This window comes from Sus scrofa, chromosome 12, assembly GCF_054392235.1.
Source record: "Sus scrofa isolate SSC_HxYL_T2T_F1_AM1 chromosome 12, Sscrofa_HxYL_maternal_Yorkshire_Landrace_v2.0, whole genome shotgun sequence".
In the NCBI taxonomy this organism is placed as follows: Eukaryota; Metazoa; Chordata; class Mammalia; order Artiodactyla; family Suidae; genus Sus; species Sus scrofa.
This window is the reverse complement of record NC_139394.1, coordinates 4,300,057-4,314,853: the sequence shown is the minus strand read 5'-3', so window position 1 is coordinate 4,314,853 and position 14,797 is coordinate 4,300,057. Positions and strand designations below refer to the sequence as shown.

The 14,797-nt window shown below is 63.7% G+C and overlaps 1 protein-coding gene across 8 annotated transcripts in view; it reads left to right on the top strand.

The window, feature by feature from the left end:
- Positions 1-13,421, top strand: part of SEPTIN9 (septin 9) — a 151,872-nt gene extending 138,451 nt beyond the window's left edge. For 7 of the 8 annotated variants that reach the window (XM_084983705.1, XM_084983706.1, XM_005653856.4 and 4 more), the window contains 9 exons: positions 1,272-1,463; positions 3,822-3,950; positions 4,213-4,294; positions 4,488-4,625; positions 6,256-6,373; positions 7,097-7,192; positions 7,477-7,573; positions 10,813-10,864; positions 11,613-13,421. In XM_084983705.1, the coding sequence (XP_084839831.1) occupies positions 1,272-1,463; positions 3,822-3,950; positions 4,213-4,294; positions 4,488-4,625; positions 6,256-6,373; positions 7,097-7,192; positions 7,477-7,573; positions 10,813-10,864; positions 11,613-11,748 (1,040 nt within the window). In that variant the 3' untranslated portion in view covers positions 11,749-13,421. Of the gene's footprint in view, positions 1-19; positions 113-1,271; positions 1,464-3,821; positions 3,951-4,212; positions 4,295-4,487; positions 4,626-6,255; positions 6,374-7,096; positions 7,193-7,476; positions 7,574-10,812; positions 10,865-11,612 lie in introns of those variants that run through there. The other variant, XM_084983710.1, reaches the window with a different exon arrangement.
- The last annotated feature ends 1,376 nt before the right edge of the window (positions 13,422-14,797 follow it).

Sequence of the window (14,797 nt, the reverse complement as noted above, 5' to 3'; positions counted from 1 at the left end):
CCTGGGGGCTGGCAGGCGGGGCTCGCGGGGCGAGGCTGGCGGTGGAGGAGGCTTCAGGCCCGCGCTGTGTGGTCCCTTCCCGGGAGCTCGGGGTGCCCCAGGAGAAGAGACTGTGAGCCTCCTTGGCGGGGGGGAGGATGAAGCCAAAACTCCTTGGCTGGCAAAGTGGGTGGGGAGAGCCTGGACTCTTGGGGGCAGGGAAGGGGGCGCTAGGAGGCCAGCCCGGGAAAGGTGTGGCCTGGGCATGTGCTGTGGGGCTCATGGGGACGTGGCCAGTGTGCTCCAGCCGGACCCTGTGGGGAGCCTGCACTGTTCTGAGTGCCCTGACCAGCCTCTCTGGGCGTGTGCACCTCAGGCCCCACTGGGCCCCTTCTGGGTGTCCCCCTCCCCCACTCCTGCCCCCAGGCCTGGGCATGTGGACTTCTGAAAAGAGGAAGCTTCCAGCCTATAGATCACAGAAGCCTGAGTTATTTTGAGCCTTTCCGCCCCATTTGCAGACCTGAAAGCAAAGCCTTGCCCTGACCTGTGGGTGTGGGGCCTGCAGGTGCCAGGCGGCCGGAATGAAGACGGCCACCAGGATCTAGTCCAGGGTGGGAGGCAAGGGCAGTGCCCCCAGGTGCTGCCCAGGTCCCTCTCCCTCCTGCCGTCTCCTGGGAACACCTGGGCCCTGAGGAGCGGGGCTCTGCACCCAGACACTCCTGCCTGCAAAGGAGCCCCTCCTCCCAGCACTGCCGCCACCCCGGGGCTGTTGGCACACACCCTGGACGGAGCCAGCGCTGGCTCCCTCCCTCCTTCCTGCAGGAGGCTGCCCCCTTCTATGTTCTGGCTCACAGGTTGGCCCAAACGCTGGCTGTTTGACCCCAAGGGCTCTTAGGCTGTCAGGCCGCAGCAGGTGTTGGGGACTGTCTGAGTCAGTGAAGGAGATGGAGGGGCCCACCTGGGTACCTTGGCTGGGCAGGGTGGAGGCTGGGCAGGGTGGAGGTGGGCAGGGTGGGGGTGGGACAGAGAGGGCGCTCCCTTCCCTCAGGGCAGTTCTGGGTGCAGCTCAGGTGAGGAAGAGGAGGTTGGGGGGGTCAGCCTGCCCTGGAGCTGGGGGAGGGGCACCAGGTGGGCAGGGCTGATGGTTTGCCATCTGGACTGAGGCTCCTGCTCCGGGGCTTCCTCAGGGGTCTCTTGAGCAGCTCAGTCTCCCCACCTGAGGATGTGGGGGCTTAGCAGACACCTGCCTGGGACCCCCGCCACCCCTAATGCGCCCTCTCCTCTTTCTGCAGCCTCTGAGGTGGCTCCGGGCAGCATTGGCGACATGGCCGACACCCCCAGAGATGCGGGGCTCAAGCAGGCGCCTGCGCCGCGGAACGAGAAGGCCCCCGTGGACTTCGGCTACGTGGGGATCGACTCCATCCTGGAGCAGATGCGCAGGAAGGCGATGAAGCAGGGCTTCGAGTTCAACATCATGGTGGTCGGTGAGTCCCCGCCCCACCGCCGCTCGGACCCACGCAGGGCGCCGCGGCCCGGGCCGGCCCCACGCGCTCCGGGCAGCGTGTCCCGTGAAGTGGGGGCTCTGGCCCCAGCCTGTGCGGCGTCGTATGTGCATATTCGCGCCCCCCAGCAGGGTTCCGGCCTCTGCCAGCTCCTCCGGGCACCTCTGCCCGTCCTGCTTAGAACCTCTGAGACAGCTGGGCAAGCCCAGCACCAGGCCGGGCCGGGGATCAGAACCAGGGGCCACCACTTTCTGCTTTTAGCTCCTGTTGGAGCGTCCCCTTCGCTACAGCCGAGCCCTGGGTGGGCCACCCGCCCCGCATCCAGCGGGTCTGGCTGGAGGCTTCGCAGCGGCCCCTGGAGGGCTGGATCACTGGTCACGGGGGTAGGGGGAGGTCATTGACCAGCCTGGCCCAGACAGGGTTGGGGGCCAGACTGCAGGGACAGTGGGCAACCCGTGTTCCCCAAGACCCCTCAGGTCCCGTCCTCACAGTAGCCCTGTGAAGGGGACGCCCCGTGTTACAGGCAGAAATGAGGTCCAGAAAGGGCATGACAAGGCCACTCAGGTCACAATCTGACCTCACTCCCACAGCAGGGCCCCCACTGCAAAGACGCAGAGAGGGTGGAAGGGGGTCCCAGGCCAGGGTAGAATCGCAGCTTTGCAGGATGCTTGCTGACTTCCCTGGGGCTTCTTCCATGACATGGGGTGAAAGCTTGACCCCAAGGGGCTGGCGGGCTGGGGGGCAAATGGGAGAAGGTGTTCGGCTGCTGGCATGGTCTTGGGCACTCGAGAAGTTTCACAAGCGGTCATCAGGGTGGTGGTAGCAAAAGTCTTAATACTTAACAAGATAAACTGTAAAATAGCCGACTCGGTGTCTCCCAGATGTCAGGGGCCGTGGCCAGGATATTTGACTTAGCTCCTGGCCTAGGGCTTGGCGCAGACACAGCGCCGTTGGGCAGAGGTGGAGATGGGTGGGGAGCGCCAGCCCGCGGCGGGTGAACGCGCTGCCTGGGGATTCCTGACGCAGCCTCCGGCCTTTCTCAGGCCCACGCTTTCCTTGAAAGGTTATCCTGGTTGGAAAATCAATAGAATTCAATTTTTAAAGACAGGTTGGTTAGTGTGGCCTAAGGCAGCTCAATGCAAGGATAAAGCAATGGGGTTCCACGTCTGGAGTGTGTGTGTGCGCATGCTTGTGCGCGTGTTCGTGCGCGCATGTGTATGTGTGTGTGTGTGCGGTGCGAGGTGGGCCTGGCGCATACTCGGCACCTTATAATCACCAGTGGCCTTTGCCACTGTTGACCCCCGAGGTGGAAGGTCATGGCTGAGGCCCTGGAGCTGGGCTGCTGGTTCTAATGCCCACTCTGGACTCTGCTTTCCTCTTCTGTCTTACGGGATAACAGCCACCTGGTTGTGAGGGGTAAATGCCCCTCCAGGAGGTGCCCGGTGCTCAGGGAGGGCCGTCTGAGCCAGACCTGGGTCAGCACAGCGAGGCAGCTCCTAGATTCAGTGCAGTTTGGAGCAGGAGGAACCCCTGTCACAGCTGAGTCCAGATCCCCCCCCTGCTGTGCCCTCTGCCCGCGCCCTCCTGCCTGCCAGGGACTGGGGGTGAGGCAAGGTTTGGACGCACAGCAAGGCCAGGCAAGAGCACTTCTGGGGCCAGGTCAGGGGACAGCGTGGGGGCTCTGGGCACCGGTCAGTGCTGTCCCTGCCCCTAGCAGTGAGGCACCGCTGCCTGCCATCCGGGGGCCCAGTCAGGCTTCTTGTACCAGGAGGAACTGACCCAGCGGCATGTTCTGGAGCCCAATGGTCACCCAGCTGCAGGCCGTGTATGCCAAACCGAGGTGATCCTTGGTGGCTGGGGGCTTTGGACCAGAACCCTGCAGTATGGACGGCCTGGCCGTGTTAGACCACAGCAGGGTCGCAGGCCTCCCTCCTCGGGCAGGCAGACTCTCCCTCGTGGGGTCCCGGGCAGGGGGCTCCATAGGCTTTTCCTTCCAACCCCACATGGATCCTAGTATGTCCGCCAGCCAAGAGTGGGCTGCGGGGGAGGGCCAGCCCCCCACAGGGCCACCCAACACCGTTCTGCATCTCAGCTCCTCCCGGGCACCCCCAGGACCCTGCCTGGGGCAGGGAACACCCCCTGTGGCCAGAAAGCGAGGAGTCCATGTCCTGCTTTTCCACGACGCTCGGCGAGTGCTCAGCCCCCCCCCGGGACCCGTCCCTCCCTGCCCCCTGCGCCCCCCCCCCCCCCCCCCCCGGGCCAGAGCCCCACCTGCGCTGGGGGACCTGCTGCCTCCCAGGCCCCGGGAGCCCGCGCTGAGCAGCCCCGTTCTCGCCCCAGGGCAGAGCGGCCTGGGCAAGTCCACCTTGATCAACACCCTCTTCAAGTCCAAGATCAGCCGGAAGTCAGTGCAGCCCCCCTCCGAGGAGCGCATCCCTAAGACCATTGAGATCAAGTCCATCACACACGGTGAGCGAGCGCCGGCCCGGGCTGGCGGGAGGGCGGCCGAGTCAGGGACCCCGGGGCCCCGTGACTGAGCCCCTGGAGACCGTGGGGCTTGCAAGGAAAAGTCCTGGGGGGGGACGCCTGGGAAAGGGGCCCTGCGGGATGTCGCTACCACGGCCGTCGTCATCTCCCTGGCATCGCGTGGGGCACCCCGGGGGGGCCTCTTGGGGGCAGGGCCGGTCAGGGTTCCGGCGCCGCCTGAGCCGGGGGCTGCGCTTCCGTGCAGATATCGAGGAGAAGGGCGTCCGCATGAAGCTGACGGTCATCGACACGCCGGGCTTCGGGGACCACATCAACAACGAGAACTGGTGAGGGGTCCCAGCCCTCCCCTCCCCCGCCCGTTCCTGAGGTCAGAGGTCAGCACAGGGGCCCGTTCGGGCCTCTCTGCCGCCGCGTGTCGGGCGTCAGGCTGGGACTCGGGGCGTGAGGGGCCTGCGGGCAAGGACCGGGGCGCGGGCTGCGGGGCGCCTGCGGGCAGGCTGACCCGGCCTCTCCGCACAGCTGGCAGCCCATCATGAAGTTCATTAACGACCAGTACGAGAAGTACCTGCAGGAGGAGGTCAACATCAACCGGAAGAAGCGCATCCCCGACACGCGCGTCCACTGCTGCCTCTACTTCATCCCTGCCACGGGCCACGCGTACGTTCGGGGCGGGGGGCAGGGGGGAGTGGTCAGCAGCCTGCTGCCCCCACCCCCCGTCCGCCCTGCACCTTGCCGGGGAGGGTCCGGCAGGCCTGGCAGGCGGGGCGAGCCCCCGGCTGTGCTCTTAGTATGTACCTGCACCCCCCCAGGCTTGTTACCGGGGTGGTGGTGGTGACGATGGGGTAACAGTGCCCAGCAGGGACCACGGAGGGCTTCAAGCACAGGGAACGGGCGTGGCCCCTGGCAGGCCTGGATAAGGGCTGACATTTTTGAGGCGACCTTGGTGGGAGCTCTTTTCCCCTGTGGGTTCCAACGGCACCTAGAGGTGCACGCCCAGGACAGCCAGGCTGCCTAGTGGTGGGTGCCTTGGAGCAGAGGTGGTCTCCCCGTGGGGGCAGGGCTCTTGGTGGCCTCACAGATGCCTTGTCCTTGGCACCCTCGGGCTGGTCCTGAGTCACGGCCTGGGGAGAAGGTGGATCCAGCAGTGGGCAGCGGGAGCAGCAGGGACGGCCAGAGAGGGCTGGGGGCCTGGTGGCCACCACGGCTGAAGCTCTGATCCTTCTGGCTGTTCTGGACTCAATTCTGTCTGGAGCCTGATGCCCAGGGTTTAGGGCCTGAGCGCCCAAGGAAGGAGCCTGGCAGGAAGTAGCAGGCCTCACTTTGGCCTTTGGGGAAGACCCATGCGGAGCCCCAAGCCGCCTGCTCGGGAGGCGAGGAGGCCCGGGGCACTGGGCAGGCCCGGGAGCAGAGGTCTGTGACTCAGCCTCTCTCTCTGTGGGGCAGGGGCCTCACCCGAGGGTCCCATGGCAGCTGGTCCAGCTGATCCTGGCTTTGCTCACTGAGGCCAATGGCGGGAGCTGGAGGCGGGGCACACTGGGGCGGGCACTGCTGCTTCTGCAGTGACCAGCTGGCACTGTGCCCTGTTCCTACTCCCAGACCCTGGGCCCATGGGATGGGGGTGGCTTCTTGCCATCCTGGTTCAGGCTTCCTCCTGGAGCCCACACCGCCCAGACCCCAGACCACATCAGTGACTGGCAGATGTGGCGCGCTCCTAGTGGGGCAGTGGTGCCTGCCATTCCGGGTCCTGTGGCCCTGCCCCCACACCTGCTGAGAACAGGTTTCAGGAGTCGGGGCCAGGGGAGGGGCTGAAGGATCAGCCTTTCCCCACGTCAGCCCTTGGGCACGGTGGAGCCAAGGGGCAGGGGGCTGGGGATGCCAGGGTGGCTGGGCCACCTAAGCCCGGAGCTGTGGTACCTGCTCCCACCCTTCCTTCCACTCCCCCTAAATCGAGGCCCCCCCACGTGACGGCCACCTGAGCCAGTGGCAGACGGCAGCCCTTCTCCAAGTGGACACGTTGGGGCTTTGGGAACTTATGGACAGGGTGTTGGAGCTGGCCTGGCTGCCTGCCCTCCTGCCAGGGTCACTGTGTCCCTTGCTCGGGGTTTGGTGGGCGCTCAGCCCCCAGCCGTGACCTTGTCGGCTGCACCCACCTGGGACCCCCTCGACCCCAGGCACCCTGAGGCCCTCCCTCCGCTCCATCCAGGCTGGAGGGAGCCCCCCTCCCTCGTTCCTGTCCCCACCCCCATGTCCCTCCAGCCACACCCTCACCCATGTCCTTCTGCTCCAGCCTCAGGCCCCTGGACATCGAGTTCATGAAGCGCCTGAGCAAAGTGGTCAACATTGTCCCGGTCATTGCCAAGGCCGACACGCTGACCCTGGAGGAGAGGGTCTACTTCAAACAGCGGGTAGGCCCCGCCTCCGCCCCCCCCCCGCCCCCCTGGGAGGGCTCATCAGACACAGCCGGCCTCTCCCTCCTCCCCTGCTGTCCCGCTTCAGGCTGCTGTCCGAGCAGGAGGGCTTGTCCCCGGCCCTTTCTTCCCAAAAGGCCACACGCCAGAGCCGCCTGGGGACCTTGAAAATCTGAGACCCCTGGGCCCCCCAGACTCTGCCTCCGGGGCCCCTCAGTCTAATTCCCAAAGCTCCACCCCCAGCCCCAGGGGCCAGGGAATCTCCCAGCATGCTTAGGGGAGGACGGTCCCCTGGTAATGGGTGTGTCTGGAAGGAGAAGGTCCCCAAGCTGCTTGCGGATGTGGTCTGTGCTCAGGGCAGAAATGACTGCCATTCACAGGGACTGAATGTCCCCTGTACAGGGCGGCTGTCGCTACAAAGGGCGATGACAGCTGAGCACAAGCAGGTGCACCTGTGCAGGATTGGGAGCTGCAGTGCGAGCGTGTCCAGGCCAGGGTGTCCAGGCAGAGCTCAGGTCGGGGCTGACTCGGCCAGCCCAAGCTGTTTTCTTGGGGGTCGATGAGCTGGAGGGCAAGGCAGGGAGATGCCGGGGCAGTGCCCAGGTCCCTTGGGACCTGCGGCTGCCCCTCCACTCAGAAGGCAGAAAACTGGGGAGTGCCAGGGTCGCCGGCCCAGCTTGCCGTGTGGACGGTGCCCACATCTCTCCCCTGGGCCCCCAGATCACTGCAGACCTGCTGTCCAACGGCATCGACGTGTACCCCCAGAAGGAGTTTGATGAGGACTCAGAGGACCGGCTGGTGAACGAGAAATTCCGAGTGAGTGGACGGGCCAGGATGCTGTTCCCAGCGGCCCCTCGACTCCTGCTGGAGGATGTCGGGGGGGGTCTTCCTCCCCCAGCTTGGGGTCTGGGAAAACGGTCGGGATGGCCTGGAGCCATGAGAATGGGTTTCTGGGCTAAGAGGGCTGGGGCCGGAGTGTCCAGACCCTCTCGGGCCAAGGGTCTCAGGGCTGGGGACCCGGACTCGGGGCAGCTCCTCCCGGGGGCCCAGGGAGTGGACTGGCCTTTGCACGCACGTGTGACCACCGCCCCCCCCCCCAGGAGATGATTCCGTTCGCCGTGGTGGGCAGCGATCACGAGTACCAAGTGAACGGGAAGAGGATCCTTGGAAGGAAAACCAAATGGGGCACCATCGAAGGTGAACCGCCGAGCCGGCGCCGGGGCCGCAGCCACCGTGGGGGGTGTCCCCTGGTTCCCACTCGATGGGAGGGAAACAAGGGGGCAGTTGGCTGGTCCGGGACCACAGCCAGTAGCTGACGGAGCTGTGTCTCCACCCCATCCCCTGGGGGCGGGAGAGGGGAGGAGGGACACTCGAGTTCCAGGTTCTGGCACTGGCGTTTCCTAGGCATGCTGTGTGACCTTGGGCAAGTCATGCCACCTCTCTGGGCCTAGGAAAGGGCTAGGCTATAGCTCTGGCCAGCTGAGACCAGATGCCCTCCCCCCATCCTCTGGAAGTTCCTGGGACACCCCCCTCCATATGTTAGCGTCCAGGGGCTGCTGTCACCCACATAGACGCTTAAAACACAAGTTCATTGATCCCGAGTCCTAGAGGCCCTGAGGCAGACTCTGTTGCTGCCCGCACTCCTGGCATCCTCGGCTCCAGTCTCTGCTCTGCTCTGCTCTGTCTTCACACGGCCTCCCCTGTGCGTCTGCGTTTCCCTCTTGCCCCCCCGGAGGGGCCCACCCTAAATCCAGGAGGATCCCGTCTTGAGAGCCTCACCTTAACTATACCTTCAGAGGCTTTTTCCAAATAAGGTCCCAGTCCCAAGTACGCAGGGTTTGGAGTTGGACATAGTTTGGGGACACAGTCCAGCACGCCGCAGGTGGCCGTCCCCGTGAGTGGGGTGGACCGGGCATGTCCTTGCCCCGTCTGTTTGCCCTCCCTCTTTGGAGCAGATTACATCGGGCCACTCTGCTCCTTGTGCGCTTGGCCAAGGCCCAGCACAGAGAAGGGAGCAGAAAATCCAGCAGTTGCTTCCAACTCCGGCTGCCGCCCCATCCCTCACCTGCCTAGCTTGTGACCTTGGGCATCTCCCTGTGACCTTGGGCATCTCCCTGTGACCTTGGACACACCCCTTCCTCCCCCAGGGCCTCCATTTGCACCATTCATAAGGTGGGTACCCTGAGCCGAGGTCTTAGAAGAAGGAGAGGCTGTCTCAAAGACGTGGGCGCTTCCCGGGCAGCAGTTCCTTTAAGGAACCGATGTGATGGAAACTCCCTGGCGTGGCGCCCCCCGGGGCCGGCTCATTTTACCTGGGTTATTTCTCCAATGCCCTCACCTCCCTGTCCCACCTGGCCTCAATCAGGCTTCACCCAGGGCTCATCGCATCTTGGCCCCGCCTCTCCCATTTCCTCTCGTCCTGAAATCTTTGTTTAGGAACTTTATTTTCCCACTAAGGTATGTTTTGGAAGATGGAGAAGTTTGGGGTAAGAAAGGGCCAAAGGGCGGGGCGCTGGCGCGCCTCTGCTGCCCCCTGGTGGCCAACGCCGGCCGTGCAGGCAGCCGGTGAAGGAAACGGTGGGGAAATGCGAGCGGCTGGTTTCTTTCTTCTCTGCCTTTCCTCAGAGGGCCCCCCACCAATCCTCTGTGGCAAGTGACCTGTGCCTTGTTGCCGTGCCACCAGCTCACGTTGAGGGGTGTGATGAGCAACAGCCCCATGGAACCTGTAAGGGTGGTGGCAGGGTAGTGGATCTCTTAGCCCAGCCGCCTTCGTGAGGCCCTGGAGGGGATTTCTGCCCTGTTCTAGAACAGTCAGACTTCCCCGGGAATCTGGCAGCTTTTCTTAAATTAAATCTCTGCGACCTTGTGAACTGGGAACTGCCCAGAGATCCGGCCACTCTGCGAGCCTTTGGCTAGAGTTATTAAGGGCTTTCCCCTCCCCCTCCCCCACCCATCCAGGGTCCTGTCTCTTTGTTCTCCCCTCCTTGGGGTGCTCCACCACCCGGAAGCACTTGACACGTCCTTGGAAGCTGCCTGAAGTGTTTTAAGAGGGCTCACAGTTAACTCATCTAATCCTCTCGTGTCCCTGAGAGCTGGGTGACATTGTCACCTTACAGATGAGGAGCCCGAGGGTCAGAGAGGCCGGAGTAAGTTGCCTACAAGCCAGGAGGCGCCATCGCTCGCTCACTCAGCATCAGAGCTCTGTTTCTTCCTGCTGGCTCTCTCTGCTTCTCCAAGTCAGAGTAAGATGCTGCGTGAGGAGTTCCTGTTGTGGCTCGGTGGTAATGAACCCGACTAGTATCCCTGAGGAGGCGGGTTCAATCCCTGGCCTCGCTCAGTGGGTTAAGGATCTGGCATTGCCTCGAGCTGACATAGGTCACAAATGCGGCTCAGATCTGGCGTTGCTATGGCTGTGGTGTAGGCCGGCAGCTGCAGTTCCAATTCAACCCCTAGCCTGGGAACTTCCATATGCTGCGGGTGTGGCCCTAAAAAGAAAAAAGGGGGTGGGGGCTGCATGAGAGTCGGTCAGCAGAGAGTTCTCGTGTGGGCACAGCCTTGCAGGGGTGGAAGGGCAGAGCCCGGGCACAGGCGAGTGGAGTCAGAGCAGGAGCATCGCAGGGCTTGGCGAGGCGGAGGGCTTGGCCTTTTTACAGCCCCGGCCCTGCCTGCCCCGTGGCTTGTGATGGGGCAGCCTGGACCTGGGAGCTAGATGTGGGATCCAGCCCTGCTCTGGCCTCCTGGGCTTTGGAACCTGGACAGACACGGTTAAGACGCCACTGGCCCTGAAGGGTGTGTGAAGGGTGAATCAAGTCCCACAGGCCGGATGCCTAGCACAGACTGGCACCTGGGCCTCTTCTTTCACCTTCTCTGTTCGCCTCCTGTTGAAAAGGTGCGCCAGTACCTGAGAGCCACACAAGGCAGAGTGCCCCACCTGGTATGGAGCGTGGCAATACTGAGATGCCACCAGCTTTGGCCCATGGCATTGCCTGCATGCTCTGGGGTGCCCTCTTCCTGTACCCCAGAACCAACTGCTGTCCTGCAGCCTGTGCCTGTTCCCCCTGGGCAGCGTAGGGAGGTTTGCTGGTTCTTGAGCTCAGTATCCAAGGTCACCCCAGGATGTGGTGTCTGTACACAGGTATCCAGCCCTGATTCCCACCTTGTCCTATTCTCGACTCCTCTCCTGTCTCCAGGTCTCCCCTAAAACATCCTGCTCTTCCCAGGAGACCCCCCCCATCCCTTGGGGCCGTGAGCTTGCTCACTGTAGCGCTCTCCCCTCGGCTGTCTTGGCCACTTACCGCGCCCTCTCCCCGCTAGAGCAGACCCTCCTGAGGGCAGGAGCCCAGGGCCCCACTGCTCCCCTGTGGGTGGTGACCCCCCCCCCAGCTTTGGGGGAGGGGGCTTATCTGACATCACGCCCTCCTGTCTCTTCTCTGCAGTTGAGAACACCTCCCACTGTGAGTTTGCTTACCTGCGGGACCTGCTCATCAGGTGAGAGCCCGGCCGGTGCTTGGGAGGAGCTGGCAGCCTGGGGTTGGGTGGCGCCCTGCTCACCTGCCTTCCTCCCTGGAGGACCTCAGAGGCGGGTTTTCTAAATGGAGCAAGAAATAAAAATCCTTTTTCCTTCTACTTGGGAAGAGGCAGCTGGGGCCCCAGGAAGTCTCGAGTGCTGGGCGTGGAGACAGAGGGGGCTGGGGGGCCTCCCCGGCTCCCTCTCCAAGGTCCTGTCCTCAGTTTTCTTGAGTCCAGGCAAGGAGTAGCCCATGAGAGCGGGTGCCAGGTCAGGAGGAAGGGCAGAGCCGTGTCTCATGGCCCCAGGTTGGGGCAGCCGCGTGGTGCTGCTCCGGACCCCGGCTGAGGAAGGACGCCCACGGGGCCCTTCCGACCCCCTTTCTGCGTCTCCGCTGCTGAGCTGTGGAGAGGAAAGTTTGAACACGGGACTGGCAGGGGTGGCCAGCACTGCCCCCAGGCTACCTGCCTGCCCACGGCATCCAGCCCGTGTCCCTGGACTGGCCACTGGGTTGTCACAGAGGAAGGGGGAAAGGGACGTGTCAGAGCACGTGGTCTGAGAGCGTCCGGGGTTGCCGTGGAGAGCGCCCCCCCCCACGCCCAGGCCCCTGCCCGGGCCTTGTGGGTGTGGTTGGGGGTCTCCCGGGAGCCAGGCAGCGGGGCAGGGGCAGGGCAGCCTCCGGGCCGCGCCCTCCTCGCGACCCCCGCGTCCCCTCCCGCGCCCCCGCAGGACGCACATGCAGAACATCAAGGACATTACCAGCAGCATCCACTTCGAAGCCTACCGCGTGAAGCGCCTGCATGAGAGCAGCGGCGCCGTGGCCAACGGCGTGGAGGAGAAGGCGCCGGAAGCCCAGGAGATGTAGCCGCGCGGCCCCGCCCCGCCCCCAGCGCCCCGCCCCGCCCCCTGCCCCTTTTTATTTTATATAATTTTCTCCATGTGTCCTCCATCTCCGCCCCTTTTCACCTGCCAGGTAACCAGAGGCCGAGCGCCCTCAGAGTCTGTTCGCTGTCGGCCCGCTGACGACCGACCGTGCGCAGGGCCTGGGCTCCCTGGCTGTCCCCGGGGTCCAGGAGGGGCGGGTGGACCGCTGACTCCGCCTGGCCCCGCCCCCACCCCAGGCCGCAGCTCCCAGGGGCGGGGGGCGTGGCCTCCCTCGGTGTCCCTGGGAGCAGCCCCTGCAGCCCGGTGGCGGGGGGGGGGGGGGGGGGGGGGTGGTGTCCGCCCCCGGGGAGGACCGAGCCATCCTGGGGACCTGGACCTCCTTCCTGCCCCCTCCCCCATGCCCTACACGGCGCTGACGGAACCCCCACCCCGCCCCCAAGGGGGGCGTCGTTCATTCCACGAGACCCGAGATGCCAATTGCTTAGATGCAGCAGAGGGCCCTGGGCTGCTGCCCGCCCACCCACCCGCAAAGCCTGTCCTGGAGCAGAAAGTGCCTTTATCTCAGCCGTCCACGAGAGCCACCAGCTCTCCCCAGCTGTCCCCTCGGCGGGAAACTGGGACCAGCTGGAGAGAGGGAGGTGTGTCTTCCTCTCCCTTCCTGTTCCGTCCTCACCCCCCCCCCGTCCCCCACCCCTCTGGGATTTGATTGAAGATTCAAAGGAAGGGAAAAGATGACTCCCCACCCCACTCCCCGATTTCGGAGAAGGTCCAAGCAGGTGACTCTGGCAGAGGAGCTGAGGGAGGCGAGGGCCATGGGAGCTGTGACCGGAGGGGCCCAGAGAGGCCCTGGTGGCTTTGGTGCCTGCCCTGCCCCACCCCCACCCGTGCGACCTGTTTGCCCCTCTCTTTAGACCTCCGTTTGGCCCAAGGCACTCTAGTTAAGTGAGTGCCACTGGCCACCTCAGATGGGCACCGGGCCCTCCAGACCCAGGCCTCGCTGACGCAGCCCCCGCCCCCGGGAGGTGGGAGGCCAGGCAAGCCTGACTTCGTGTTGCCCTAAGTGTGCCTGCGCCCCTGCCCCCAGAGCTCACGGTAGAGACCCCCAGAGAGGGAGGCGTCAGGAGTCCGGGTGCCACAGAGCCTCTGTCTCCGCGGGGGCGGCCGAGATGCTCCCCCCTGCCTCCGGGACAGAGGGAGGGTGCGGCTCAGGCCCAGGCGGGGCACGTCTGCGGACCCCAGGCGTGCTCCTTGCAGCCGGTGAGAAGCACAGGGGGAGGGGTGGGGGCCGAGGGACCTGGCGCGTGCGTGTGCGTGTGTGCGTGTGTTACTGCTTTGCGTGTGTACGCCCCACCTGAGAGGAAGGACCCCTAGCAAACCAGTTTACTTGCCGACTTGCCGTTTTTGCCAAAACCAAGATGTTAGAGGCCGGGTCCGTCTCCAGCGTCGGATCCCGGCCCGGGGCCCCGCACGTGCCCCGCCAGGGGGCTCTGTCTGCAGCCAGATTTTGAAAACTTGTTCGTTTCACCGGGCGGGCTCTGTTCCGCAGTGGCCTTTCGGTATGTGCCTCCTGAGAAATTCGTCTCTTTTTGTACAAATAGCAATGTGTTGAAAACGTATTTCCTGAAATAAATGTTCCAGATGCAAACCCGGAAAGCTTTGGAGTGAGGGGTTTTTTTGTTTGTTTTTTCCTCTTTTCTGACCCTGAAAATACAGGGCTCCTTGGATGAGAGTGAAGATAGCGTGAAAGTGATTGCTGAGAAATTGTTTAATCCTGCGGGAGGGAAAAAAGCTTTCAGGGACTTAGACGCACATGTTTAAGGGGATGATTGGAAAGCCAACAGCGAATCTTAATTTATTCATTAAAACGAAGCTTTGCAGCGTTTCCATAGGCCGGTGCTGTGAGCTGCTTCGATTCGGGTAGCCCTGGATCTAAGTTTTTCTTAAAATTGAAATCGGTTGCGGTGAACCCTGTGAACTGGTCAGAATGTGACAATAATTTCCTCCCAGTTTATTCCAAGAGAACTTGACCTCCAAAAGGCTAGAATTGAAGAGGTTGCCATGCAAGGCTTCCCCTGCACCCCAAGGGCCACTGGTGGCGGTGGGGGGCCGTGGCAAGGCTGGGGTCCAGGTCTGGAAGCCCTTAGCTGTGCACAGGCCTCACCAGCCCCTTTGCCCCTCACGACCCAGGGTCCTGAGCTGCTGTCACAAATCACGAACGGGCGGCTTAAAGCTACAGAAAAGGACTCTCAGTCTGGAGGCCAGGCGTCCAGGGTCACGGCGTGGGCAGGGCTGGGCTCCCTGCGAAGGTCCAGGGCAGGAGACTTCCTGCCTCTTCCGGCCTCAGTGGCGGCATCACTCCGGCTCTGCCTGCGTCTCCACATCTTCAGGTGGCCTCTGTGTCTCTTTTTGGGTCTCATGGGTCTCGGGCCCACCCTCCTCCTGGACGACCTCATCTCAGTCCTTGCCTCAACCTGGGCAAAGACCCTGTTTCCAAATAAGGCCACTTTCTGAGGTTCTGAGTGGATGTGACCTTGGGGTATCGGGGTCACTTTAACCCATGACACCCCTGTTCCTAAGACCTAAGACACCCTGTCTGTCTTAGGCTCCAGGACAAAGCAGGCCGCTGAGATGGGGACCAAGAAAGTCCCAGATAATGGGGGCTCAGGTGACGGGCTCGACACCTGCTCTGCCACCAGCGAACCAGGTGGCCTCAGGATGGCCTCAACCCCTCAGGGCCGCCCTGGCCCTTCTGTCGGGCAGTTTGGCCCATGTGGGGGAAGGCAAGTGGATTCCGTCTCCAAATGAGCCCATGGGCACCTTTTTCCCCCCCGCAGGGAGCCGAAGTGAAGCCATCTTGTCCAGACATGTGTTCAGGCTCTAAGCAGAGCCCAGTAGTGCCCTCAGACCCCCGCCCTTCCCGCCGCCCTTCTCCCAGCTCTCTGCCTGCACCCCCCCAAGAAGGAGAATGGGGAGAGCATCCCCCTTGGGTCTGGCCCAGCCTGTGTGTCTTGGGCGGTGGGACAGAATGA